Below are 26,652 nucleotides of genomic sequence, written 5' to 3' on the forward strand. Positions count from 1 at the left end.
GCTGCCTGCTTCTTTTTTACAATGTCACCTGAAAGTGAAAACAGGTGTTTGCATGGCACTGCTAGATATTTACATGCCAGATGTGCTTAAGATTCACATGTCATAGAATATCAGGGTTGGAAGGGACCTCAGGAGGTCATCTAGTCCAACCCCCTGCTCAAAGCAGGACCAATCCCCAGACACATTTTTGCCCCAGATCCCTAAATGGCCATTTCAATGATTGAACTGACAACGCCAAGTTTAGCAGCCAATGAGCTATTTCTCCCCCTTCATGGCCTTCATCTTCAACCACCATTCCAGTGGACGTGCATCCATGCTGATGACGGGTTCTTCTTGATAACGATCCAAAGCAGAGCGGACCGACGCATGTTCATTTTTATCATCTGAGTCAGATGCCACCAGCAGAAGGTTGATTTTCTTTTCTGGTGGTTCAGTTCTGTAGTTTCCACATCAGAGTGTTGCTCTTTTAAGACTTCTGAAAGCATGCTCCACACCTCCTCCCTCTCAGATTTTGGAAGGCACTTCAGATCTTAAACCTTGGGTCAAGTGCTGTAGCTATTTTTAGAAATCTCAAATTGGTATCTTCCTTGCGTTTTGTCAAATCTGCAGTGACAGTGTTCTTAAATCAAACAACATGTGCTGGGTCATCATCCGAGACTGCTATAACATGAAATATATGGCAGAATGCGGGTAAAACAGAGCAGGAGACATACAATTCTCCCCCAAGGAGTTCAGTCACAAATTTAATTAACGCATTATTTTTTAATGAGCATCATCAGTATGGAAGCATGTCCTCTGGAATGGTGGCCGAAGCATGAAGGGGCATACGAATGTTTAGCATATCTGGCACGTAAATACCTTGCAATGCCAGCTACAAAAGTGCCGTGCGAACACCTGTTCTCACTTTCAGGTGACAATAGGGTGACCAGACAGCAAGTGTGAAAAATCAGGACGGGGGTGGGGGGTAAGGTGCCTATATAAGAAAAAGTCCCAAAAATTGGGACTGTCCCTATAAAATTGGCACATCTGTTCACCCTAGGTGACATTGTAAATAAGAAGCAGGCAGCAGCATCTCCTGTAAATGTTCACTCTATATGCATCCGAAGAAGTGGGTTGTAGCCCACGAAAGCTTATGCTCTAATAAATTTGTTAGTCTCTAAGGTGCCACAAGTACTCCTGTTATTTTTGCGGATACAGACTAACACGGCTGCTACTCTGAAACTTTTTTGTCTTAGCGATTGGCTGAACAAGAAGCAGGACTGAGTGGACTTGTAGGCTCTAAAGTTTTACCTTGTTTTGTTTTTGAGAGCAGTTATGTAACAAAAAAAAATCTGCATTTGTAAGTTACACTTTCAGGATAAAGAGATTGCACTACGGTACTTGTATGAGGTGAATTGAAAAATACTACTTCTTTTGTTTATCATTTTTACAGTGCAAATATTTGTAATAAAAAAATAATATAAAGTGAGCACTGTACACTTTGTATTCTGTGTTGTAATAGAAATCAATATATTTGAAAATGTAGAAAAACATCCAAAAATATTTAATACATTTCAGTTGGGATTCTATTGTTTAACAGTGCAGTTAATCGCGATTAATTGTTTTGAGTTAATCGCGTGAGTTAACTGCTATTAGTTGACAGCTCTAGTATTTTCCTATCCCAGGAGTGAAACATCAGGCACAGTGTCCTCAGTTCTCTAAGGTGCATAATTCCGTATTGGCTTCCCCCACTGAACATGGGTTATTGCAGCTGGCACCACTATGGGTGGATCTGTAGGGTCCTAGGTGATCTCTGTGCTTGGGGATAGCTTTGGTTGTGGGGCAATGCAGTTTCCCACGTCAGCGCTCTCCACTAGGGATGCTGTCCAGTAGGTTGCAGCCACCCAGCCCTGTGACTTTTCTCCCTCTGCAAACAAACCAGCTCTTTATCAGGAAGCTGCAGCAGCTGGCTGGAGGCCTGCGGGGCTTGGAACTTTCCTTTCAGCCAGGCTGAATGGGGGTCACCGGTTACCAGGTAACTACAGGGACACTGCTCTGGTTACTTAGCAACCCTGCCCTCATCACCTAACAACTACTTTTGATACTGGCTGCCTGTTGCCATGGGGAATAAGGGATCAGTAAACAGAATGACTGGAGTCCACCTCAGGCCTGAGACAATGCGAAGAAAGCTGAGAAAATAGGTATCGCTTCGGTTTAGGTATTTATAATTATTTACTATTTATGCTGTGGCAGTCCCCCAAAATGTGCTAGGCTCTGTACAGACATTTATCCTCGATCCTAAAGCCTGGGTGTTGCTTTTCCTTTGCACTGTCTTTGTCGTGTCTTTCGGCCAACCCTGCTCACAAGTAGGGTGACCAGACAGCAAGTGTGAAAAATCGGGACAGGGGGTGGGGGGTAATAGGAGCCTATATAAGAAAAAGACCCAAAATTCGGGACAGTCCCTATAAAATCGGGACATCTGGTCACCCTACTCACAGGGGAAGAATCTAAGGAGTCCAGCAAAACTGGCACGTCCTGGGGCTGACGTCTCTCTCTTTAAATCTGCAGGGAGCTTTTCTCCTGGGCAGGGCCGGCTCTGGCTTTTTGGCCGCCCCAAGCAAAAAAAAAACGGGGCGGCCAGAACAGCAAAGCAAAAAAAAAAAACCTTCGACGCAGACCGGCTAGCGGGGGGGAGGGGGAGGGAGCGGGCGCGCGAGAGAGAGAAGGGGGGCGGCCAGGGCTACAGCAGGGCGCTGCCACGCGGCCCTTTCCGCTGCGCCGCGTGGCGCCGCCTGCCGGGAGGGCTCCGCTCCGGGTCGGCAGGGAGGGAAGGACGAGGACTGCCCTGCCGGATTTGCTGCAGGGCACTCCCGTCCTCCGCGCCGCCGCCCCCTACAGGGCAGCCGGAGCAGAACAAAAAACAAAAAAAAAGCGGCTGTACCGCCCTAGGATTGGGCGGAATGCCGCCTCGTTCAATCTGCCACCCCAAGCACTAGCTTGCTCGGCTGGTGCCGGGAGCCGGCCCTGCTCCTGGGAGTCAAACGTTCATCACACAGCCGCCATGCCAGTGCCGTGAACTCCCTGCCAAGTGTTTCCTGAATGCAGCAAGATGCAAATTTCAGAGCTTCCCTTCCCCAAGTTCAGAGGGGTTAGAAGCCAGGATTTGAGTTCAGCCCTCTTTGGAGCGAGGAGTCCGCTGGGAGGTGGTTCAAAGGTGAATATGAACTTTCCCAACGTTTGGGGGGGATCCAAACCAGAGTGTTGATTCCGGTGGACCCCTGGTATGTGGGTGATTGAGTCGTTTGAGAGTGAGATCAGCTCACAAGAGAGACTGAACCAAATAGTACATTTAATGGCTTAATTGTGTCCATGTTTTTCTAGGCGATTTTCACCATTGATTTTACTGATTTCAGAGTAAGAGGTTTTCCATTGACTTTAACCAAGTTCTTCCCCCGCTTTGCAGATTAAAACAGGCTTCCAAGCAGCCATTGTTCTCTGTCTCTTCTCCCCCTCCTGCTTCGGAAACTCAGGGACGTGATCTACATTCCCCCTTTTTGCCTCATTTGCAGTCACGTACCCTCAGCAGATCCTGGGCACATTGTTATTTCTAAAGTGCTGTAAGGGCCACGGCTCCTTACAGCTGATCAGGTGAGGTGCCGTACGAGACTGAAATCTCTGCCCTCCAGCGTTTATCCGATTCCACTGCCTTTGCAGTGAGCAGCTTTCAACTGACTTCAGTGAGAGTCGGATCAGGCCCTAAAAAGTCCTGAGCAGCTCCAGTACAGACCAATGCAAACAGAACAAAGCCAGGGTGGCTCCTGGACAGTGCAGCTGGAGCTGGGCTCACATTAGCTAGGAAGCTGATCCCAGCATTCAAGGCAGCATAAGCAGGCACAAAGTGAGGAGTGGGCATAGGGCACGGAGGATGTAGTCAGGAGGGAAGCGTGGGCGCAAGGCAGGTGTTAAGGTGTCTCTGTCTGAAGATGGGCACTGAAAAAGCACCTCAAAGTAGGAGCCGCTTCTGAGAATTTGATCCCGAGTGATAAGGCCACTGTTGTCCTGAGATTGCACGTACACCCGTCCCTGTGCCTTCACCAGGACTGCACAGGGGTAGCTGAGCTCAGAGAGTGGAATGTTTCATCACCTGCCTGGTATGCCAGCAGCAAGCCCAAGACCATGTGTCTTTTGAAGGGATTTATTTAGGGGCTCATGGAACACCTAGCAAACATTCATTGGGCTATCTCCATTTGACAGGATTGTGTGTTGTTCCTTTTGCTATCATACCAGCAACAAAACAGGGAAACAAACCATGCCTCCTCTCTAGGGGATAAAGTGGACATCCTGTACACAACACGATATCAGGACACACGGTCTGTCGGTCAGGATGGATATAGAGCTGTTAGCAAATAAGTGCCATGTTTTTGCACTTGTCTGTTTCATTTTGCTCTCTCTTTGGCTTTCTAGTTTACAGGAATGGCCAAAGTAATTGATTTGGTACCATGGCCTGAAGATGGCCATCCTGTCTACACAGCCCCAGCAGTGCTACTGCCCCTGGACCCTAGGAAAGCCATGCTGGCTGGAGTAAAGGACAGGCTTTTCCACCCAGACCTGCCAACCTTACGGCAAATGGACATGGACTCAGCAGGGAACAAACTCCCAGATGAACATTCCAGGACAACCACCACGTGCACCAAAGGTAATGCTGCCACTTGGCTTTGATATACTCTGTTGGGAGGCAATATGGGCCTGGGGATAGTGCACTAGATGGGGACTCAGGAGAATGGGTTTTATTGGTAGCGCTGCCAACGAGTCACTTCAGTTCGCGCATCTGTAAAATGGAGAAAACGTCCTCACCCCCTTTGAGGTCCTGGGCAGAGAAGCACTATATAAAGTGCTAGGCAGATAACACCACTATTTCTCACACTCTGATGTTATCCTTAGAATATCAGGGTTGGAAGGGACCTCAGGAGATCATCTAGTCCAACCCCCTGTGCAAAGCAGGACCAAGTACAGATTTTGCCCCAGATCCCTAAATGGCCCCCTCAAGGATTGAACTCACAACCTTGGGTTTAGCAGGCCAATGCTCAAACCACTGAGCTATCTCTGCCCCCTATAGAACAGCAGCCTGGTTTTCACAGGTGGTGAGCCCCTACAACTCCTAGGGAAGTAAACGTGAGCTGTGGTTGCTCAGCACTTCTGGAAGTCAGGCCGCAAGGTCTCCGTCTACCTGCAGCCACTGGTAACCCAGAGCAGTCTCATAGCCTAGGTCACACGGAAACTGCGGTGAGGCACTAAGGTGACTTTCTTCTGTAATGTCGTGCAGTGTCTGGGCACCAGGTGAGTCCGGCATAACCCGAGGGACTCAGCTAAATACGCAGCCTGCCCTTGACTACTTTACTGATGCTTGTATGAAGTGCGCTACTGGTGCACAGACGGACAATTCTACCAACCTGTATTCAAAGTAAGATTAGGCTGGTTTCAATAATAAAGCCCTCCCATCCCAGGGTAACTTCTCACTTGTATGCACGCACTTGCAAGCGTGGCATAGCCCAGGGGTTCTTCTGTAATCTTTGCCCTGGCTCTATAGAAAGATGGTCTAGATAATCCTTAGTCGTGCCATGAGTGCAGGGGATTGGACTAGACGACCTCTCGAGGTCCCTTCCAGTCCTACAATTCTATGGGCTCGCCTGAGGTTTGCAGAGCTGGGCACACCTCGTGGTCTCTAGGCTTATCCCTGAACCCACAGCCAGCAGCTTTTCAGTTCTTTTTGGAAGATGAGACCCCATGGCCACTCCTGAGAGGCCAGGCCTGGATTCCTTCCTACAGGAACAGTCCCCATTCACTATCTGCAGTTCAGATTAGCGACGATAAAACCAGATGTGTTTGTCTTAGAAAAATGGAGAGGGAAAAAATCAAAGCAAGTAAAAGTTAAGCAGAATAAGACATGACTGTCTAGACGTCACAAAGTCTACCTAGCCAGGCCAAATCCCGTAGTTAGTGTCTATTGATCAGTTCCTTTCATCTCGGCAATGGCCTAGATTGCTCTTGCCAGCAGCAGGCTGGGTTCAGTCAGTTCCAATGCATGTCTCCCCTTGGCTAAGGCTTGTATCCTCTCTATTTAATAGATTCCAGCTCCTTTGTCTTAGGGTGTCAAAATCCCTCCTTGCAATGTCAATCCTCCAACCCAGCCTCCCTGCTCAATTAGCACTGAGACATTGTTCATTAAGTTTGTGATCCCCGCTCCCCCAAACTGAGAGCAGTTCCTCCCCAATTAGCAGCTGCAGGGTAGTTAGCATATCAAAGAGTTCTTTTCATGCTCTCTAGGGGCTTGGGGAATACAGAGTTAACAATGTCCTCCTAAAGGTGTTGTTTGGCTTCCTGGCAAGACAACTGTTCCCGCTGTGACTGTGAGCAAACGTTCCCCTTTGAATAAGAACTGTTAGCATTTAAAATGCCACCGCCTCATAGACAGTGCCTTTGTTTTCCTGCCTGAAGGATTGGGGTAGCATATTTCCTTTACCTTGTCTATACACAGAAGTTGATTTGAATCAGCTGAACCAAAATCAGTTTAAAAGCTGATTTAGGGCTTGTTTACATGGGGAAATTTACCAGTATAATTATACAAAGCACTATAAAGGGGTTAAGCTAAACTGGAAAAAGACACCTTCTGGAATAAGGATGTGGCTTCACTAGGGTGACCAGACAAGTGTGAAAAATCAGGACAGGGGGTGGGCGGTAATAGGAACCTATATGGGGAGGGATAGCTCAGTGGTTTGAGCGTTGGCCTGCTAAACCCAGGGTTGTGAGTTCAATCCCTGAGGGGGCCATTTGGGGATTTAGTTGGGGATTGATCCTGCTTTGAGCAGGGGTTGGACTAGATGATCTCCTGAGGTCCCTTCCAACCCTAATAATCTATGATTCTATGAGAAAAAGATCCAAAAATTGGGACTGTCCCTATAAAATTGGGACATCTGGTCACCCTAGGCTTCACTCAGATAATCAGCACCTGGGTTAGTCTAGTCTGGGTATGAACAGTCACATTACAAAGCCTTACTGTGTCCTCACATCCCATCCCATGGGTCTTTGTGCTGAACTGCTCTGTGAGTCTTTCCAGGTTGGAAGGGACTTCAGGAGGTATCTAGTCCAATCCCCTGCTCAAAGCAGGACCAATCCCAGCCAGACAACTTGTCTGTTTTACTGGGCACAGGAGGGGATTGTGGGAAGGCACTGGACAATGCTCGGCACTAGAGGGGTTTAGCCTGCATCCTGGCTGCAAAGTGGGCATTACCAGACCAAGTGAAAGTGGCAGCCAGGTTTTAATCTATAGCCCAGGCTGGGGCAGCTAGCCTGGGTGGAAAGAGCCACTGGAATTGAGTGAGGAGGTTTTGTGTGAGAGGAGGCTGGGGCAACACCCAGTGAAGAGCCAAGTGCAGCGAAGACATTCCCTAAGAGTGTCTCCACAGGGAGTGATACTCCTCTAACTATAGTGCTATCATTATACTTGGGATAGCTGTGCTAATGACTTTCCCCATGTACACAAGCCCATTAAAGCTAGCGCTGTTGGTGCAGCTTTGTGCCTGCCAGGCCTCGTCCACTTGCAGAAGTTGTACCCATTTACCCCCAAAAAAGACAACCCCTGCCCACAGGGCAGGCTTACCTCGGGTTTTAATTTACAGAAACCAAATTAACGCTGCTTTCAAACTAGCCCCCAGGGTGCTAAATTCCATACCGTGCACACTCGTCCTGCACAGAGACCCGAGGCCAGTGTCGTCAAGGTTAGGCCCTGCCCATGCTATATGGGTTAGGGCCCGGAGAGCTTTCTTTCCCTGCGCTGGCTTCACCCTGATGAGTGACAGCCTTTTGATCGGGCCTGCTGGGTCCTGACTGGTCTCCGCCTCCTGCCGGCCCTACCAGCTACTGCAGATCCAAGGCTGGCTGGTTCTGACTGCAGCTGATCATGTGAGGCCACTCCAGGCAACCGCTGGAGGTCTGAACTTGCTGCTCTTCTCTGCACGGAGGGCCATGCCCCAAGCTGGCAGCGCCTCTGGCAGGGCACAGCAAACACCTAGAGCACCCCGTCACATGGCCCCAAAGAGATTCTCATAGATTCATAGAGTTTAGAGCCAGAAGCGACCATTTCGTCTGATCTGTAGGTCACAGGCCATTAAATCTCATCCAGTGACCCCCCCCCCCCCCCATGTTGAGCCCAGTGACTCATTTGGGGCTACAGCAGCTCCCAGAAAGGCGTCCAGTCCGGATTTGAAGACAGCAAGAGCTGGAGAATCCACCACTTTATATGCAAGCCAGGCCTGATACGCCATCTGAAATGCATTGTCCTTCTCGAATAGTGGCAATATGTTTGGAACAAGAAAGGCTCATATTGTCACAGATGACATCATCTTAGGTCACTGTCATGTGATCCTCACAGTCAGGTGAGGACAGTCAGATTGCCTCCTAGTGGTTGCAGATGTGAGCTAAGAATGCGGCTAAGAACAGGGTGCATAGTGCGATTTCAGGGGGCCAAGCCTTCCTCTCTACACCAGCCATCTTGGGGTGCACTTCCATTTGTGGTACCAAAGGGGGGGCTGCCTGTGTGTCCAGGGGAGGGGTGTCACGCTCTCTAATCCTGAGGCCTAGTGACACAGAGCTGAGACCTTAGGCAGCTGTCTGTGCCCCGTTGTCACAGATCCTAGCGAGCACCCCCACTTGGCCTCCCACTAGGCCTGCTGTGAGGGGGATCCAACCTTCTATGCTCTGAATCCCCTTGGGGTTCAAGCCCCTGTATACTGAACAAAGTCCAGCCACTGCCCCAATCTGGGAGTCACCTTGCAGACGCTTAGGGCACAAACGTTCTCTCAGGCAGCCCCCTCCGAGTGCTGGAACCTGCCGTCCACACCCCTCTGGGTACAGCAAAGCAGTCAATATGGATACATGGTCCAGTCTAACACCTTTATGTACCAAACAAAGCACAGGAGATCATAGAAAACGATCAAACAACCGAAAGGCAGTGTGTCCCTCCCTGCTCACCCTCCCTTCGGGGAATCATCCATGTTCCACAAGGCAGGGTCAGTCCTCCACCCCCTTGCCTGCCCTGCCCCTTGCAACAGCCTCCCTCATCCTAATCTGGTGCAAAATGACTCTCTCCCCCATTTCAGTTTTCCCCAGTGAGTCCCTTTATAGACTCCTGCTGGGGTCACCTGCGGCTCTTGTTCTGCCTTTTGGTAATTTTCCACTTCTCTCAAGCCCCCCCTCCAGTGGTTTCCCCAGGAATTGAAATTAGGGGGGGTGTCCGAATTTACGGGGGGGGGGGGTTGTCAGGACCGATGAGATATATAAAAGAGATATGAATAAAGTAAATGTTTTGTTAGGATAATGCAAATTTAACATAAGGATAATGCAAGTTACACCAAAACACATAACAGGTCTAGATTTCTAAAAATATATAAATTTAAAAAAAAATGTATTTAATTTAAATTGACTTTTGAAAAGTAAGCCATCATGGGATAAGAGGGAAGTCCTCTCATGGGCCAGTAACTGGTTAAAAGCTGGGAAACAAAGGGTAGGAATAAATTATCAGTTTTCAGAATGGAGAGAGATAAATAATGGTATCCCTGAGGGGTCAGTACTGGGACCATTACTGTTCAACATACTCATAAATGATCTGGAAAAATGGGTAAACAGTGAGGTGGCAAAATTTGCAGATGATACAAAACTATTCAAGATAGTTAAGTCCCGGGCAGGCTGAGAAGAGTTACAAAGGGATCTCACAAAACTGGGTGACTGGGCAACAAAAATGGCAGATGAAATTCAATGTTGATAAATGCAAAGTAATGCACATTGGAAAACAATCTCAACTATACATACAAAATGAAGGAGTCTGAATTAGCTGTTAACACTCAAGAAAGAGCTCTTGGAGTCATTGTGGATAGTTCTCTGAAAACATCCACTCAATGTGCAGCGGCAGTCAATGATTCCCAACATTCTGTTTGCTTTTTTAAAAAGAACAGGAGTACTTGTGGCACCTTAGAGACTAACAAATTTATTTGAGCATAAGCTTTCGTGGGCTACAGCCCACTTCATTGGATGTAGCCCACGAAAGCTTATGCTCAAATAAATTTGTTAGTCTCTAAGGTGCTACAAGTACTCCTGTTCTTTTTGTGGATACAGATTAACACGGCTGCTACTCTGAAACCTTTGCTTTTTTAAGAAAGGGATAGATAATAAGACAGAATATATCATATTGCCTCTATATAAAGTCATGGTACGTGTACACCTTGAATACTGTGTGCAGATCTGGTCACCCCATCCCAAAAAAGATATATTGGAAATGGAAAAGGTACAGAGATGGGCAACTAAAATGATTAGGGGTATGAAACAGGAGGAAAAATTAAAATGACTGGGAATTTTCAGCCTAGAAAAGAGACGACTAAGGGGGGATATGATAGAGGTCTATAAAATCTTGACTGGTGTGAAGAAAGTGAATAAGGAAATGTTATTTAATCCTTCACATAACACAAGAACTAGCAGTCACCCAATGAAATTAATAGGCAGCAGGTTTAAAAAAAAAAAAAAAAAAAAGGAAGTACTTCTTCATACAACATAAAGTCAACCCGTGGAACTCTTTGCCAGGGGATGCTGTGAAGACCAAAACTATAACAGGATTAAAAAGGGAACTAGATAAATTCCTGGAGAATAGGTCCATCAGTGGCTATTAGCCAGGATGGGAAGGGATGCAACACCTTGCTCTGAGTGTCCCTAGCCTGTTTGCCAGAAGCTGGGAATGGGCAACAGGGGATGGATCACTTGATGATTCCCTGTTCTGTTCATTCCCTCTGAAGCACCTGGCCTTGACCACTGTTGGAAGACAGGATACTGGGCTATATGGACCATTGGTCTGACTCAGTATGACCATTCTTATGTAAAAATTAATTATAATAATAAAAATGTTTAGTACAGAAACTCCCCAACATAATGACCTCTCAAGATAGCAACGATGTGAGATAACAACCGTGGCAAATAATGCATTTTAAAAATCTTGGCCTACTAGGAAACATATTTATATAAGTTTCCATTCCCCGTCACAAATCTAGCATTCTGGAGCAAAGTCACTAAAATATAGTCCAACAAACAAATGTTTTTTTAACGTGCCCCTCACTTTTCCCTCCACCGCACCCCACTCACCGGTCAGTGGAGACTCAGAGTTCAGAGGTGCTTTCACGTGAGTACACCTCCCAGGTGGGGGGCAAGAAGGCACCTTGCTCGTTCCTCCAGCTGCTCACTGTTAGCTCTGGCCACGGCTGTTCGTTGTGCCACCGTTCACTCCACCGCTCTGTTGCCAATGGCCCTGCGCCATCACCTTCTGCTGCCACCTGCCACTGTGACCTCTGCAAGTTGGTCTCTTGAGGTTCCACCCAGCTCTCAGTGATTTCAGCTGAGCTCTCAGTGGGGGAACCTCGCTGCTAGTGCAGTCTGGGCTGTCTTTTACACAAAAACACTGTCCCCACAGGAACACTGTCCCCACAGCAGGTCTAAGCACTTAGACCGGATTATCAGTGATTTCAGCTGCAGTGGTCACTTAACAGAACTTGATGCCCTTTACTCATACAATAAGAACAACAACATTTCATTCCCCCACCCCCACCCCCACATTCAAGTGATTTGTAACCCAACCCCAGCCAAAATCTATCACTTGGGCAACACAGCTCTGTTTGCTGGATACCTAGGTAGATTAGGTGTGAATGTAAATACAATCTGGTCCTGAAGCCTTTCCCCCCAGCTCATCACTAGCTGTCAGGGAGAGCTCATTTAGACTTTGCTTACAAATCATCATTTGAAATTATTAGTCTGGCCAACATCACCGAAATGAATGCACTGACATTGTCATAAAAAACAACAGCCGTATAAGGGAACTAGTCTATGTTCATACTTTTCAAATCTATTATACTTTTAGATACACATATTTTATCATACACTGTATATGCTTTTAAAGTGTGTATTAATGTTTCAATTTCAATTCAAATTTCCAAACAGTCACTACATTGGCATGTTTCAGAGTAGCAGCCGTGTTAGTCTGTATCCGCAAAAAGAACAGGAGTACTTGTGGCACCTTAGAGACTAACACATTTATTTGAGCATAAGCTTTCGTGGGCCCACTTCATCGGATGCATAGAATGGAACATATAGTGAGGAGATATATATACATACAGAGAACATGAAAAGGTGGGAGTTGCCCAACCAACTCTAAGAGGCTAATTAATTAAGATGCGCTATTGTCAGCAGGAGAAAAAAAACTTTTGTAGTGATAATCAAGATAGCCCATTTAAGACAGTTTGACAAGAAGCTGTGAGGATACTTAACATGGGGAAATAGATTCAATGTGTGTAATGGCTCAGCCATTCCCAGTCTCTATTTAAGCCTAAATTGATTGTATCTAATTTGCATATTAATTCAAGTTCAGCAGTTTCTAGTTGGAGTCTGTTTTTGAAGCTTTTCTGTTGCAAAATTGCCACCTTTAAATCTGTTACTGAATGGCCAGAGAGGTTGAAGTGTTCTCCTACTGGTTTTTGAATGTTATGATTCCTGATGTCAGATTTGTGTCCATTTATTCTTTTGCGTAGAGACTGTCCGGTTTGGCCAATGTACATGGCAGAGGGGCATTGCTGGCACATGATGGCATATATCACCATCATTGGTAGATGTGCAGGAGAACAAGCCCCTGATGGCATGGCTGATGTGATTGGGTCCTATTATGGTGTCACTTGAATAGATATGTGGACAGAGTTGGCATCAGGCTTTGTTGCAAGGATAGGTTCCTGGGTTAGTGTTTTTGTTGTGTGGTGTGTGGTTGCTGGTGAGTATTTGCTTCAGGTTGGGGGGCTGGCTGTAAGCGAGGACTGGCCTGTCTCCCAAGGTCTGTGAGAATGAGGGATCGTTTTCCAGGATAGGTTGTAGATCATGGATGATGCACTGGAGAGGTTTTAGCTGGGGGCTGTACATGATGGCCAGTGGTGTTCTGTTATATTCCTTGTTGGGCCTGTCCTGTAGTAGGTGACTTCTGGGTACCCGTCTCGCTCTGTCACTGTTTCCTCACTTCCCCAAGTGGGTATTGTAGTTTTAAGAATGCTTGATAAAGATCTTGTAGGTGTTTGTCTCTGTCTGTGGGATTGGAGCAAATGTGGTTGTATCTCAGGAAGTCGGTGGTGTCTCAAAGATAGCTAGGAGTTCTGGTAGTGTAGGGTCTGAGGAGAGAGTCCACATAGTCAAATAAGACTGCTGTAAGAGTGGCAATGCCTGAGATGATGGGGCATCCAGGATTTCCAGGTTTATGGATCTTGGGGAAATTCAGGGGGGGTGTAGGGAAATCACTGCCCCCCTCCCTTCAGATGAGAGGAAGACGTGTCTCCTGCCGTCTAGAACAAACCCATTGTCCCAGGTTGTTTTACTTCCACCAGCTTGTCGAGAGCTGCTGATCACTCACCGGGCTCCCTGGCTTGGCAGAAACATGCCACAACTCTGCTAACTCTGGGTGGACCCACATGCCCAGAGGCTTTCCTTGACTCTGTAGTTTCATGATCCAACTTCATCAGAGCAGCCCCAGTTCAGAAGCGGTGCCAACTTCATCGCACCCATCCACACTAACATACCCACTCTTGTTACCACCGCTGGAGGAGCACCCGGGGTGGCAGGCTTCCGAGGCAGCCGAGCATACAGAGGGCCTCCGCGGCCCTGTCTGTGCTGAAGTCTCAACACAGTTCCTGCTAAGCTGGTTTTTAACACTATTATTTATTTGGAGTATTTCAGAAAAGTCTAGAGGCCCCAACAAACATCGGGGCCTAATTGTGCTAGATTCTGTGCAAACACCTAGTGAGACACACTCCCTGGTTCAAACAAAGACAGATGCAGCGTGGGAGGGGAAACTGAGGCAAGGAAAGGGGCTGTGACTTGCCCAAGATCACCCAACACGTCAATGGCCAAGCCAGGCAGGAACCCAGGTCTCCTGACTTCTAGCCTGGGGTCGTACCCACTAGACAACACTGCCCCCGCGTGGTTTTAATCAGCAGAGGTGAGGCCAAACTGTTTTAAAGCCATTTTCTAAAGCCCTATTCAGACTGTTCCATTGCAGGACCCCAGGGGTCGCCCTTGGGATCTAGGATCACTCCTAGTTTCCAAAAAATGTTCTAATATAGTTTGGCCCTGTGCCTGCACTGGCTGGACCAGCTGTGACTAGAGCCAGTTCAAAGGCAGTTTTCAAACAGGCTGCAAAGCCCAGAGCTTTGTCGTGGACACGCTCCTGGGCCAGACAGGTGGGCTAGGCCAAGCCCGCGCGCCACCCTTTGGAAGCAAACAAGAAGGCCGCGGGTCTCATTTCTCTCCCTTCTGTTTCCCGCAGAGGATTTTGCCAACGCATCCTTCACTCTGGTGGGAGTCCCCAACAAGCGCCTCCCGTCCCTGGTGAGTCACTTCAGCCAAAGGAAGCGGCGTTATGAGGGACATTTACACATCTGTTGACTTTCGGTCCAAGTCCTGGCCTTCGTGTAACCCACTTGTGCCTTCCCCGCCCTGTAAGCTCAAGCCTGAATATTATCCAGATCCACCTCTGCATAAGCACTGAGGGACCTTCAGACATGAGCCAGCATCAGCCGTTTGCTCTGCCCTGTGCAAACAAACAAGGAGCTACAGTCCCTGTTCCAAGGCACTTACAATCCAGACCAGGTACAGACAAACCAGCTCATGTCTACACTAGGATAATGTTCTGGAATTTGGCATTCAGTTTCCACCACTGGTTCCCAGCTTGTCCCCCAACTGGGGTTGAAAAGAACAAGGCTGCTAGTAGACAGAGCCAAATCAGTTTCAATACCAGCTACAGAAACATGCCAAACACCTCCTTCCAACCAGGGCAGAACATCCCTTCTGGCACGGTTGTCAAACCAATTGGTCCATTTGTTTTCAGCCCTGGTTGAAGGAAGATGTGGGGAGGGGACCTATGGCTGACATCTGTTGCCCTTGTCTATACTGGACTATTCAATTTTCCCATCAATGCTACCATCAACACAGTTCCAGCAGCGGGAGCCTGAGTGTAGACAGGGCACCTGCATCCTGTGGCATCTTAACCACCATGTTGAACCAGATCTGGGCAGGGTTAGATGACAGGTAGTTAAAACACCAGCAGAGGCTACTGAAAAAGAAAAATAGTCCAACTCTAGAAGAATGGTTCAAAAAAAAATTTGGGAGGTGGTTATTATGGAAAAAATAATGCACCAATTACATACTGTGCTGGGGTGTGTTCCTGTGACAGGATGTATAAACCCCTCACTGGACAGCAAAGGGTTAAAGAGCAGTTCTGGGCTTGGGAGATCCCGCCCCTGTGCCCTTGCAGAGCATGCACCAATTGGAGGCGGGGCTTAAAAGGGAGCCGGCGGGCTCAGTTGGGGTAGGGAGGAGTTGCTCTGAGAGTGCTGCAGGAGGATGTAGCCAGATTGGGAGAAGGAATGGCGGTGAGCGGCAGTCCTTGCGGGCCACAGCCGGATAGGCAGCCTGTGAGATAGCACTTGTGGGGACAAACCACAGCATGCTGTAGGAAAGAGGGGGATAGGAAGTGACCCAGGGAGCTGACTTGACATGCCCCAGGGTGGAAGATGCTGGATGGGCTTTACAGGGCCCTGAGTTGGAACCCAGTAGAGCAGGAAGGCCTGAGTTCTCCTACTGCAGCCACTAGGTGGTGGACCATGGACCCGGACCTGTTCTCAGCTCCCCACACTGGCCCTGAGAGAGTTGCATTAGGCCAGGTGGGTCCAATCAGCCAATTAAGCTGCAAAGGGGGGAGATTTAGGCTGTGTGGAGAGTGCTAATGAGAGGGAAGCTCACCTGTGAGGAGACAGGCAAGGCTTCTCTAAAGCCAGGAGTCTGGTTACAGTGAAGGCTGCAGAGAGGAGGCACTGCAGTCTGTCTCCATGAGGTAGGTAGGAGGAACAGGAACACCTGAGAAAGAGGTTACCTAGCAGCCTTAAGAGGGGGGGTCTGACTAGGAACACTTCACTGGAGAATGAAAAGATTGGGGACACATGGTAGGACATAGTCCAGGGAAAAGAGCGCTAAGGAAGGTGTAGCCATAGCCCTTAACTACTTGCTGTAGGGCTCTGGGCTGGAACCCAGAGTAGAGGGTGGCCCCTACCTCCACTGCAGAGTGGTAGTGCAGTGCTAGGGGTAGTGAATAGGAAGACTGCCGGAGTGACACAGGGCAGCGGGTGTGAGGCCTGCCTGATGCTGCTTGTGGAGAGAAACGTTGAAAGACCCCTCCCTCCCCCCCAGAAGGGGGATCACAGTGGGACCTGGCAGGAGAGCTGAGTCACGAAGCCACATTGCAACTCTGTGAGCAAAAGAAGAGCTGCCAAGGTAGAAGAAGAGAAAGGGGGTGCTGAACCAGGTGGAGCTAATCCTCAGAATTGCCAGAAGGAGGCGCCACCCAGCAGTGAGCAAAGTGCCCTGTGACACATACCCAGCAAAACAGAAGATAAATAAATAGTCAGATATTTTGTTACCATTTATTCAATACTCAAAGTACATGCACTTGCCCAAAAAACAGCACATCTGTCCAATTTTTTTGAATAGCAACATTTGACAGACATGCCTGGTCTGTTAAATGTATGTAATCAGAGATTTCAATCAGTAAAAATCACACATAAAAAAACCCCAAACAGCAGATGTTCTCCACTAGGATGCCCATGTGGCTTGCGCCACAGGAGGCTGAACTGCTGGTGGCAGAAGTGGGAATTTTTAAGGGGAAAAAATATCTAAGCCCTAATTCTCATTTGTACTAAGGCCACTTTCAGCTCTCTAGCAGCTTAAAGGATTTTTCTGCTTGTTTAAGAACCCTTTACAACATCTTAGCATAAATGAGACTCGGGGCTGTAATGTAGACACATTCTTGGACAACTGGTGGTGAATATCCCCTTGTGATAAGGACATCAGCTACCACGTGGGGCAGGACTCATTGCTGAAAGGCTTTGGGGAAGAACTGTGTTGATAAGAAGGAATTTAAGGGAGGAGAGGGGGAGAAGGAACAGTGGGATTGGGAGTGGCAGGAGAAGAAAAGGTGTAATTGAAATTGTAAATATACTTGTTTCTTTATGATAGATTTGGCCCAGATTTCTCAGGTGTGTGGGTCTTGTTCTCTCTTCAGGCACTGGGGGGCAGCCTGAGCACAGGTTTGCTTCATGGCTCTCTCCCCCAAGGCTTAGCTTTCTCCGAAGCTAGTTACCTGTGAAAAGCAAACAGAGATAAAGAGTTGACTCAGTTCTAAGCAGGATTCCCCTACGCCCCACTTCCCATCAGAGTTGGATCCATCTGGCTTTTACTCCAAGCTCTGTTAAGCTTCAGTCTTTCCTGTTTCAGAACAGGAGCAAGTAGCTTGCAATCACTTCTCAGCTCACCTCTGACTAGTGAATTCCGTCGCCTCTGCATTTTCTGTTACCATGTGCCATAACCGTGGGGCCTAGAGATTAAGGCAGCAGGGCAGTTTCTACAGGTACTGTTATCTGAGGATTTTAGAAGCCAAAGTAAGGTCAGAGAGCAGCCAGACATAAAAAACTGTAGAGAGGTAAGCAAGGGTGGTTTTGCAGTGGAAGAAGGTAAGGATCCTGGATTGCACCATAAAAAAGCTGTTTGCGCTGAGTGAATTCACAGAGAACGCAGCCACTCATTTCAGATGTTCAAACCCCAGTTTAGCCCCAAAAGTGGGATCATTTTCAGGGCGGGTAATATGATGCCAGTTATTAGACCAACACATGCTTTGCAAAACCCCAGCTGACAGTCGTTGGCACAAAGGGGCTTCTCATTGCGTATTTATTGGCCTATTCAAAGGCACGATGTTGTGTACTTTTAGTAACCAATGCAGATATGAACATTTTCTCTATGTAAAGACCCGTGTGTGATGGAGTGGGCTGAGCATAGGAGCCAGGAACCCCCGATGTCTAATCCTGGCTTTGACACTGACTGGCTTTGAGCATGTCACGTCACTTCACTGCTCCTCAATTGTTCCTGTTTGTAAAATGGGGATAATACTTGCCCTGTCTCACAGAGCTATCATGGAGATCGAGGTTACTCGACAGTTCTGTAGCACTTTCTATCCCAGGCTCTCAACGCCCATTGAAGGCATGGATGAGCTGATCTGCATAAACCCTACAAGGCAGGTATCTATTAGCAGCTCCATAGACTACACAGCAGTCCCCCAGATGGTGGGACTGAAGCCCAGCCAGGTTAATAAGACATAGCTGTAGGTTCAGCAGGGAGTCACTATCAGATCTGCTGGCTCCCTGTACTCTCCCTTGGCCCAGATCCCCAAAGGAGTTTAAGGATCTTAAGTGCAAGATTGTTCTTCCCCCATTAATCAGTTAAGGTTGACGAGACTTTGCCAAGTCTATAGCATTACACATATTTGCTGCATAAAAATAAACCAACTAGCCAAGACTCTGGAGCCAGGCCTGTGCCAGGTGGATGTGGAACACTCTGACTATAGGCGCCGACCTCTGCTCCCGCCGATGGGTGCTCGACCCCCCTCTGCCCCTGGCCCCGCCCCCACTCCACCCCTTCCCCCAAGTCCCCACCTCTGCCCTGCCTCTTCTCACCCCTGCTCCGCCTCCACCCCGCCCCCATTCCACCCCCTCCCCCAAGTCCCCACCCCGCCTCTTCCCCCCGAGCGCGCTGTGTCCCCGCTCCTCCCCCTCCCTCCCGGAGCGCCACCAAACAGCTGTTTGGCAGCGAGCAGAAGGGCTGGGAGGGAGGGGGAGGAGCAGGAACGTGGCGCACTCAAGGGAGGAGGCGGGAAAGAGGCAGGGGGAGCTTGGTTGCTAGTGGGTGCGGAGCACCCGCTAATTTTTCCCCATGGGTGCTCCAGCCCCGGAGCACCCATGCAGTCAGCGCCTATGAGTCTGACTGTAAAAGGATACCAGATGGCTCTGGATTTTCTACTTGCTGGCTGCGGATTAGGGGGAGGGAACTAACCTCTATTGTTGTATTGGCCTGCAGGTCAACTGCATGGGTGGGATGCAAAGGGTTCAAAATGGCTGCTTGCCCTGCACCCCACCCCTCCCTGCTGAGCGCCCAGCTGGGAGCCTGGAGTAACCTCTCTCTTTGGCTTTGCTACTCAGGGGATGACCGAGCTGGGCCAGTCGCTCACTGCAAGGTACCGAGCAGGGAAGATGGCTCCACTCACTCCCAGCACTAACCACGAGGAATGGCCAAGCTACACGCGGGCTATGGATGACTGGTCACGATTCGTCTCCTCTGCTGGAGAATTCAAGCTACCCAGCGTGAATAAGAAAGGTACAGCCAGGCACATGGTAGGGACAAAGCCTCCCTTTGAAGGAAGGGAAAAGCCAGCGTCATTTCATCTCTTAGATAGGCAGCTCTACGGCCTGCCCGCCTGCCTGCCTGTTTGGGAGACAAGCTCAGATGCTGCCTTCTTCTTTTGAGGTCCCTATTGAGGTTTAAATGACTAGCGGCTCTTCCAATGAGCAAGGTGAAGCCAGGCCAAGACTTCACTGATAAAATTACAGCTGTGATATTGACCAACACGACACCATGGGAGCGCCGAGGAATTGTATGTGCCACTGCCTTCTGGCTCTGCCAGGGGGTTGTAAGGGTGGCATTTCCACATGTGTACATGCTGCGTCAGAGCCAACCCATATGCACAGTAAACTGTCCTCTCTTTTTGGAATAGCCGTGCTGTCAGATCAGGGCTACAGAGCCAGCTGGAGATATAGAGGAGTTGGATGCAGAAATCCATTCACTCTACCTGTATTTTCCAGAATGACTTGCTAATCCCCAGAGCCCCGTAGAGAATGTGATTATGCAGAGTTTTATTTTTAGTTGCCACGTCTGTGGTATTCTAGATTCTTACCTTTCATAGTAAAAATATTAAGTCTCTAATCCTGGTGGTGGCAAAGAAAGCTTTCTGGGTGTGGAATGAATGTAACCAATGCAGTGCCTGAGCTTGCTCAGAAAGGTGCAAAAGTTCCCATTTGTCTCCATGGGGTGTTAACTCAGGAACTTAGTGATGACAAGTCAACACCAGTTTGCTGATCACTTTGGCAGAACGTGTTTCCTCCAAACCACCCCCAGCAGAAGCCCCAAATGTAGTACAGAAATTGGCAGCAAACTGGCCAGGGCAGATTTGAAGGCAGTATAAAATAAAATGAAATTAATATCTAAATATATTAGACAAGGGCACCCAGATGCTCTGGTGATGGGCACCACATCGGTACCGGGCTGGCTGGGGCAGTGAAGGGGAAAGGACAGGAGGGGCTGTTGCTTTATTATTTCGTTTTACACAGACACTGGCGAGCAGGGCGAAGCAGCTCTCTTGGCAGAGCAAAGACCATCAGTTCGGACGTGCTGACTGGAGCTCCCTCCACCTTTCTCCCTCAGTGCACGCGCGGTGGGGGGGCGGGGGGGGGGCAGAAATATGTTAGGCTCTTGCTGCCCACCTTGGAGGACAGGAGTCTAAAGCACAGGTGGGATATTCACAATGAGGAAGTCACTCTTGTCGCATTCCCATGGGTTGCCAGGCTGTGTTCTCCCAGGATGCTGTGCGGCTATCAATTAAAGCCATAATTAAAATATTGGCATGCGACAGGGTTGGGGTCACTAGTGATAATAACATGTGCACCGTTCTCTCTCCCCCCAGTGCTTGGGTTCAGCTGTTATGCTGTTAGGTACTTAAAGCCAGATGTGTCTCAGACGTGGAGGGTAAGGAGTTCTCCCTGCTACTGAATCGTCGTGCTGCTGCCTCCTGCTGGGAGCCCCGGGGATCACAGGTTGCTTGGGGGAAAGTGGAATTTATGTTTAACCTCCTCAAGACAGGCATTTTGCATCAGCACATGGGCTATCAGCCACGGCCACCCCGTCCTTTCTGTATTGCTCACTCAGGCCTGGTCCCCACTAAGCCCCCACTTCGGACTAAGGTACGCAAATTCAGCTACGTTAATAACATAGCTGAATTCGAAGTGCCTTAGTTCGAACTTACCGCGGGTCCAGACGCGGCAGGCAGGCTCCCCCGTCGATGCCGCATACTCCTCTCGCCGAGCTGGAGTACCGGCGTCGACGGCGAGCACTTCCGGGATCGATCCCAGAACATCTCTTGCCTGCCGCCGGACCCTCCGGTAAGTGTAGACGTACCCTTAGATGGAGGTCCCAGCTAGAGGGGAGGGGAATTCTAGGAGTTGCCAGTATGGAGAAATTGAGACCCACTGGGTTAGTGGAACACTGTCATGGGCAGGAGGCCAGACTAGATGATCACGCTGGTCCCTTCTGGCCTTAAAGTCTGAGTCTAATTCACTTCCGGAGCTGGTTGGCTGATGTTGGGGAAGGCTCTTAGTGTAGCTTCATAAACATGGGAGGAGGAAAGGGCTTTTCCTTCATAGCCTACCAGATTCCTAGACCCCCCACAAGGGTTCTCCGATTTCTCTTTTACCAACTAGGACTCGAGTTCATATCACACCTGGGTTTTACCACGGCAGAGAATTCCATTTCACCATTCCCCACCCCATAGGCCGCCCTGGGATCCACTGCTCCAGCTTTACTCTCTCCATGGGCACAGTTACATGTACGCTCACGCCCCCATGTGTGTGCACCGGGGGGGCTGCATACATACAAGTCAGGTCCCTTGGGAGATTTGGGTCCAGAGATATAGGGAAAAGCTGCCTGGCAGTTAGAAGGGGGAAGGGGACATCAGGAGAAGGAAAGGAGCAGGCAGCTGCCAACTGGCAGGAGTATCTTTATAGTACCAACACCGGCTCACCAGTAGCAGCAGCTGTAACAGCCCCGGGCCGCCTCAATCCCAAGAACTGAACAGGAAGCAGCGCAGAAGTTCTACATTTCCTTCACAGTAATAAACCCCCACCACTCCCAGACTGGACCTTCTAGCCTGAAAGCTTCTAGAGTGCTCTACAAGTTGTACTGCACATTCCCTCACCACTAAAATGCAGCCACCTCTGGGGTGGAACACGGCAACCCTTCTGCACCTGCCACAAGGTTTTTTGCTCTTGTTTCAAGACGGGGAGGCCCCATGGGCTCACCAATGACCACAAGACGTTAGATTTTACATCTCATTTGAGCAACTGTGACCCTGGGCACCAGAGGCAGACAGACCTTGCAGTCCCTTCTAACCCTATGATTGGCTCAGGCCTGACTGAGACAAGAGCGCCACCTATTGAAACATGTGCACCACTGCCTACAGCAGCTGGATTTGCCATGATTATGTCCCATCCAAGATGTGACCTATTCTAGCACTTATTAGCTTCCAGACCTCGCCGTGTTGTGGAAGGAGGTCTTCCCCGGTCACAGAAAAGGTTTCGAGGTACCTTTATTCTTGGGAAATACAGTTTTGGTTCCTTTTCTTGAGACTAATGCAACCTGCCACTATAAATCAGATGTGACTGGATTGAAATCAATAGAATGACACTGGGGTAAAACAGGTGGGAGAGGAGAATCAGGCTCGGGGCCTAGATTCTACACTGGGCACGCAGCCAGTCAGTCAGGGGGTTGCTATGGAAACCAATGGGAAACTTGACATCTACCCGTAGTGGTCAGGAGAGGCTGGACTCTAGTGCAGTGGTGCCCAAACCTCTCCCCCCCACATACCAGTAATGGAACATGTCCGTGCCACCCTGGGCCAGGAGCGGAGTCACGGAGTGATACTCCCTCCCCACCCTCCCGTGGGGACTGGCCTGGGGCCTGCCCTGCTCCTCAGATGTTCCTCTGTGCCCCCCTAGGGGGCACGCCCCATAGTTTGGGGACCACTGCTGTAGTGGCTGGACAGGTGGCAGCAAAGGGGTGCAGATGGGGGGGCTACTTGGTTAGAGTGGCCATCTCTGACCACCCTCCCCGCTCTGCACTGTCCTTCCAGTACTGCCTCAATCAGAACCCCAGCCTGGACAGATATGGACAAAAGCCCCTCCCTTACAACAGCACGTAAGTAGCCCCCAGCCCCCCAACCCAGGCTGCCCTTGTAACCCCGTTGTGCCTTTCTGTGACTCACACCGTCTTCTGATCCTTTGCAGCAATGTCTTCAGGAGCTTTGGGTCAGCGTACAGGTAAACAGCAGAGACGCTTCTGAATTCAGCAAGTGGGCCAAGGCCAGTAGTAAAGGGGGGGAGATTTGGGGGGACACGAGGGTGGGGAGTGCATGGAGGGAGGTAATGTGCTATTTCACCCTAGGGAAGTTGGCTGTAGGGAAGGAGGAGAGTAATTTGCATACAGCCCCTTATCACCCTCCCTCTGCCAGATATTCCCTGAGGGCCAGGCAGTAAACTCCCTACTCTCCGCAGGTGAATAACTGCTCAGCAATGGAAGGAAGGGGTTCACGGTCTGGCTCAGAAGCCAGCACCATCACCGGCCTCAGCTGGGGAGGAGACAAATGCCCCACGCCCCCCCGTTCTGATTTGCAAGTGCTAATTGGATTCCGCGTGCACACACAAAATCAGGGGACCAGCTGTCCTGCTTTAGCTTGCGGATGGATGGGATAATCCTAACCCATCTGCCTTTGGCCTAGCCTAAATTTGGACAACACAGTGCTACTGTGCAACTCTGCCATCACACTGGACTGCTGGCAAAAAAAAACCTGTCCCCATCATGAGCCTGTGCAGAAAGCTAGCACACACAGGGAAAGCAGTTAGTGAATCATTCATCCCCCGACGCCTTGCAGTTTAATGTCTTTGAACCTGTAAGAAGCACCCGTGCATACCATGGCTGTAAAGACTTTACAAACAGCATTGTGTCTACTGAAGCAGAGTATATTAATACCACACTGTGGCTGAGAAGTTTACAGCACAACACTCAGGGACTTTAAAAGTTGTGGTCCTTACACCAAGTGCAATTCCTCCTCCTTGGCAATCACTAGTATTCTGCTTTAGTGTCCAGGATTGCTGTAACTAAACCAGCATGTGGGTGTATGGAAGTGTAGCTTGTTGTGACTGCAGTCACAAGTTATACTTCTTTTTTTTTTTTCATTTGCACAGTCTTGCATTTCACTTCTCCGCCCCTGCACGCTATTAACCTAGCACAGGCTTTCCCGAGGGATTTTTTTTAATTGAAATAAATCCATTTCAGGTTACACGCTTTGTAATAAATACAGATGCCAAATCCAGCTAACGCCAGTTCGGTGTATGTGCTCAAACATTGATCCCCTGCCAAAATGAAAACAACAAGGAGTCTGGTGGCACCTTAAAGACTAACAGATTTATTTGGGCATAAGCTTTCGTGGGCAAAAACCTCACTTCTTCGGATGCATAGAGGTTTTTACTCACGAAAGCTTATGCCCAAATAAATCGGTTAGTCTTTAAGGTGCCACCAGACTCCTTGTTGTTTTTGTAGATACAGACTAACACGGCTACCCCCTGATACTTGCCAAAATGAAGTAATTTGCATGTGTATACATGGAGCATCTACTTGTGTGTGCATGCAGGCCATTCGAATCAACACACTGGTTTCTACAAGCTCCTGCTAGGTGAGAGAGAGGGGGCCTGGTACCCTAGGACAAGACAACGGTTGCCTGACTAGTTGGTTCCAAATATTAGAGGCAGGGGCATGTTTACTCTGCACTTTCGAGGAAGCGAATAGCTGTGCCTTAAGCTGGATCCCCAAGAAGAATAGGGAGGAGAGCTGAGGTAGAAAGGACAGAGAAGAGACGGGGAGGGTCCCTGGAGTGGATAGAGAATGGGTGGGACTCGGGGAAGGAGAGAGAGGGAGAAGTGGATTCTCTTAGAAAGTGCTCCATGGGAGGAAGAAGGGCTAAGGCCTAGTACAAGTGCTTAGAGGAAAGGGGGGGTCACCCAGTGAAGGCATTTGAAGCCATTTGTTGTGCTTCATCAAATGCTGTGTCTGTTTTCCTTCCCAGCCGCTCGCACTACCTCCAGCCCTGGCGCTAGACGGCAGGAAACAGGAAAAGGTGTGGAGCCAGAGGTGAATCTACTTGGCCTCTGACAGCCAGCTCCAACAGCCAAGGCGCACAGGATCCGAGAGCAGCCGTGGGGAAGGGCAGGACATACACCTTGGTTGCACTTCCTAGCAAATAAAAAACACTCTTAAGATGTCTAAATATAACGAAGAGAGGATGAGGGAGGGGCTTCCCCAGGGTTTTCAGACCTTTCTCCCCCCACCCTGCCATTCAGCCTGAGCTGAGGGGAAGCCAGGAATGGAAAGTTGGTGTGAGCTGAAAAGAAAGATGTTTGCTGGACGTTTTCAGAGATGCACCAGTCAATTATACACAGAAGCACCAAAAGGCCCCAGTCAAGGATCAAGGCACCACTGTGCTAGGTGCTGTACATATATCAAGATATCTTCTCCTTCCCTGCCATGCACATGTAGCTCAAAGAGCGAATGCTGGACACTGAGGCAACCCTTACCTTGTGTCCTGGCAGTTGGACATGCTCAGAGTGTCCCTGTTCCCTCTTTCCTCCCACCCATCTAACCTGCTAGCATTTACTTCCTATCATTCACTGGGATAAGGCTCATCTCTCCCGCACCCAGCCCCACCTCCAGAGCACTCTGTGCCTCCCAGGGCCGGGGCGCTCTCCCTCCCAGCAAATACCCTGACTGCCCAGAGCACCAGAACCTCCCAGCCCAGCTCTCTGTGCCTGCTTGCTAGCTTCACTCCTAGCGCAGTTCTGCACAGCCTGGCAGGATAGGCAGAGCAGATTTACTAATAGTTGGAAGGTGCCTTTAAAATGGGCACAGGCCTAGACTGGACCAGTGGAGCTCTTTAAACTTGGGTGAGTCAGCCTCCCTGTGCCTCACTTCCCATCTGTGAACTGGGGATGGATATTCACACTGCCCTGCCCCTCAGGACTGTCGTGAGGATAAAGACATGAATTGTGCAGTGCTCAGATACTCGTGATAGGAGCGAGACACGCAGGGCCGGCTCTGGCTTTTTTGCCGCCCTAGGCAAAAAAGCCACCAGCCGCCCCCCTTTTACCCCCCCCCCATTGCGGCAGGGGAGGGCGCCGAGCCCAGCCGCGGGCCGCAATCCCCGACCGGCCAGAGCGCCGGGGGGAGGGCGGAGAGCCCGGCCGGGGCCCTGCTCTCCCCGACCGGCCGGAGCGCCAGGGGAGGGCGGCGAGCCCGCTGCGGCTCCGCTCTCCCCGGCGGCCAGAGGCAGCGCCGGGGGGAGGGCGGCGAGCCCAGTCGCGGCCCCGCTCTCGGGCCGGAGCGCCCCGCCGCGCCGCCCCCCTCCAGGCGCCGCCCCAAGCACATGCTTGGTGGGCTGGTGCCTGGAGCCGGCCCTGGAGACACGTACCCTAGGTAGACAGACAAACTGGGTGTAACAAAGCAAATTACTGGAGAGCCAGGAAAAGCAGCACTGGAATGGGACCCCGCTGAGCGGACACAGTCTTCTGATGCCCAGGCCAGAAATGCATGGCCCTGTTATCAGCTGGAGAGGAAAGGGCCATTGCATTAAATTTTACACTGACCCCTTGCTTAAGCGACATTCCTGGGCTATAATGCTACCCAGAGACGGGTGCGAAGGGAAGGCATGGAGCTGCATTATGCCAGCAAGAAATACCCACAGTATGTTTGATACTGAACCATGGGGCAAAAATAGATTCCTTCGGCGCTGCAGCGTCCGACGTCTGTTGGCTAACTTATTCCGGCAGCTCTGCTTCGTTTGAAATTGTAACA

The 26,652-nt window shown here is 49.7% G+C and overlaps 1 protein-coding gene across 1 annotated transcript; it reads left to right on the forward strand.

Moving 5' to 3' along the window:
- Positions 1–1,993: 1,993 nt before the first annotated feature.
- SPMIP8 (sperm microtubule inner protein 8) lies at positions 1,994–24,902 on the forward strand. Its single transcript, XM_065416817.1, has 8 exons — positions 1,994–2,014; positions 4,444–4,675; positions 14,369–14,430; positions 19,125–19,299; positions 20,663–20,724; positions 22,883–22,947; positions 23,037–23,069; positions 24,872–24,902. The coding sequence occupies exons 1-8, from the start codon at positions 1,994–1,996 to the stop codon at positions 24,900–24,902; spliced, it is 681 nt and encodes a 226-aa protein (XP_065272889.1).
- The last annotated feature ends 1,750 nt before the right edge of the window (positions 24,903–26,652 follow it).

This window comes from Emys orbicularis, chromosome 14 (assembly GCF_028017835.1).
Source record: "Emys orbicularis isolate rEmyOrb1 chromosome 14, rEmyOrb1.hap1, whole genome shotgun sequence".
Classification (NCBI taxonomy): Eukaryota; Metazoa; Chordata; order Testudines; family Emydidae; genus Emys; species Emys orbicularis.

Excerpts from the sequence above, each read along its gene's own strand:
- SPMIP8 (XM_065416817.1), top strand. The coding sequence starts at position 1,994 with ATGGGGGTCACCGGTTACCAG. Across the intron at positions 4,676-14,368 it reads AACCACCACGTGCACCAAAG|AGGATTTTGCCAACGCATCC; the intron begins GTAATGCTGCCA and ends TGTTTCCCGCAG. Across the intron at positions 14,431-19,124 it reads ACAAGCGCCTCCCGTCCCTG|GGGATGACCGAGCTGGGCCA; the intron begins GTGAGTCACTTC and ends TTTGCTACTCAG.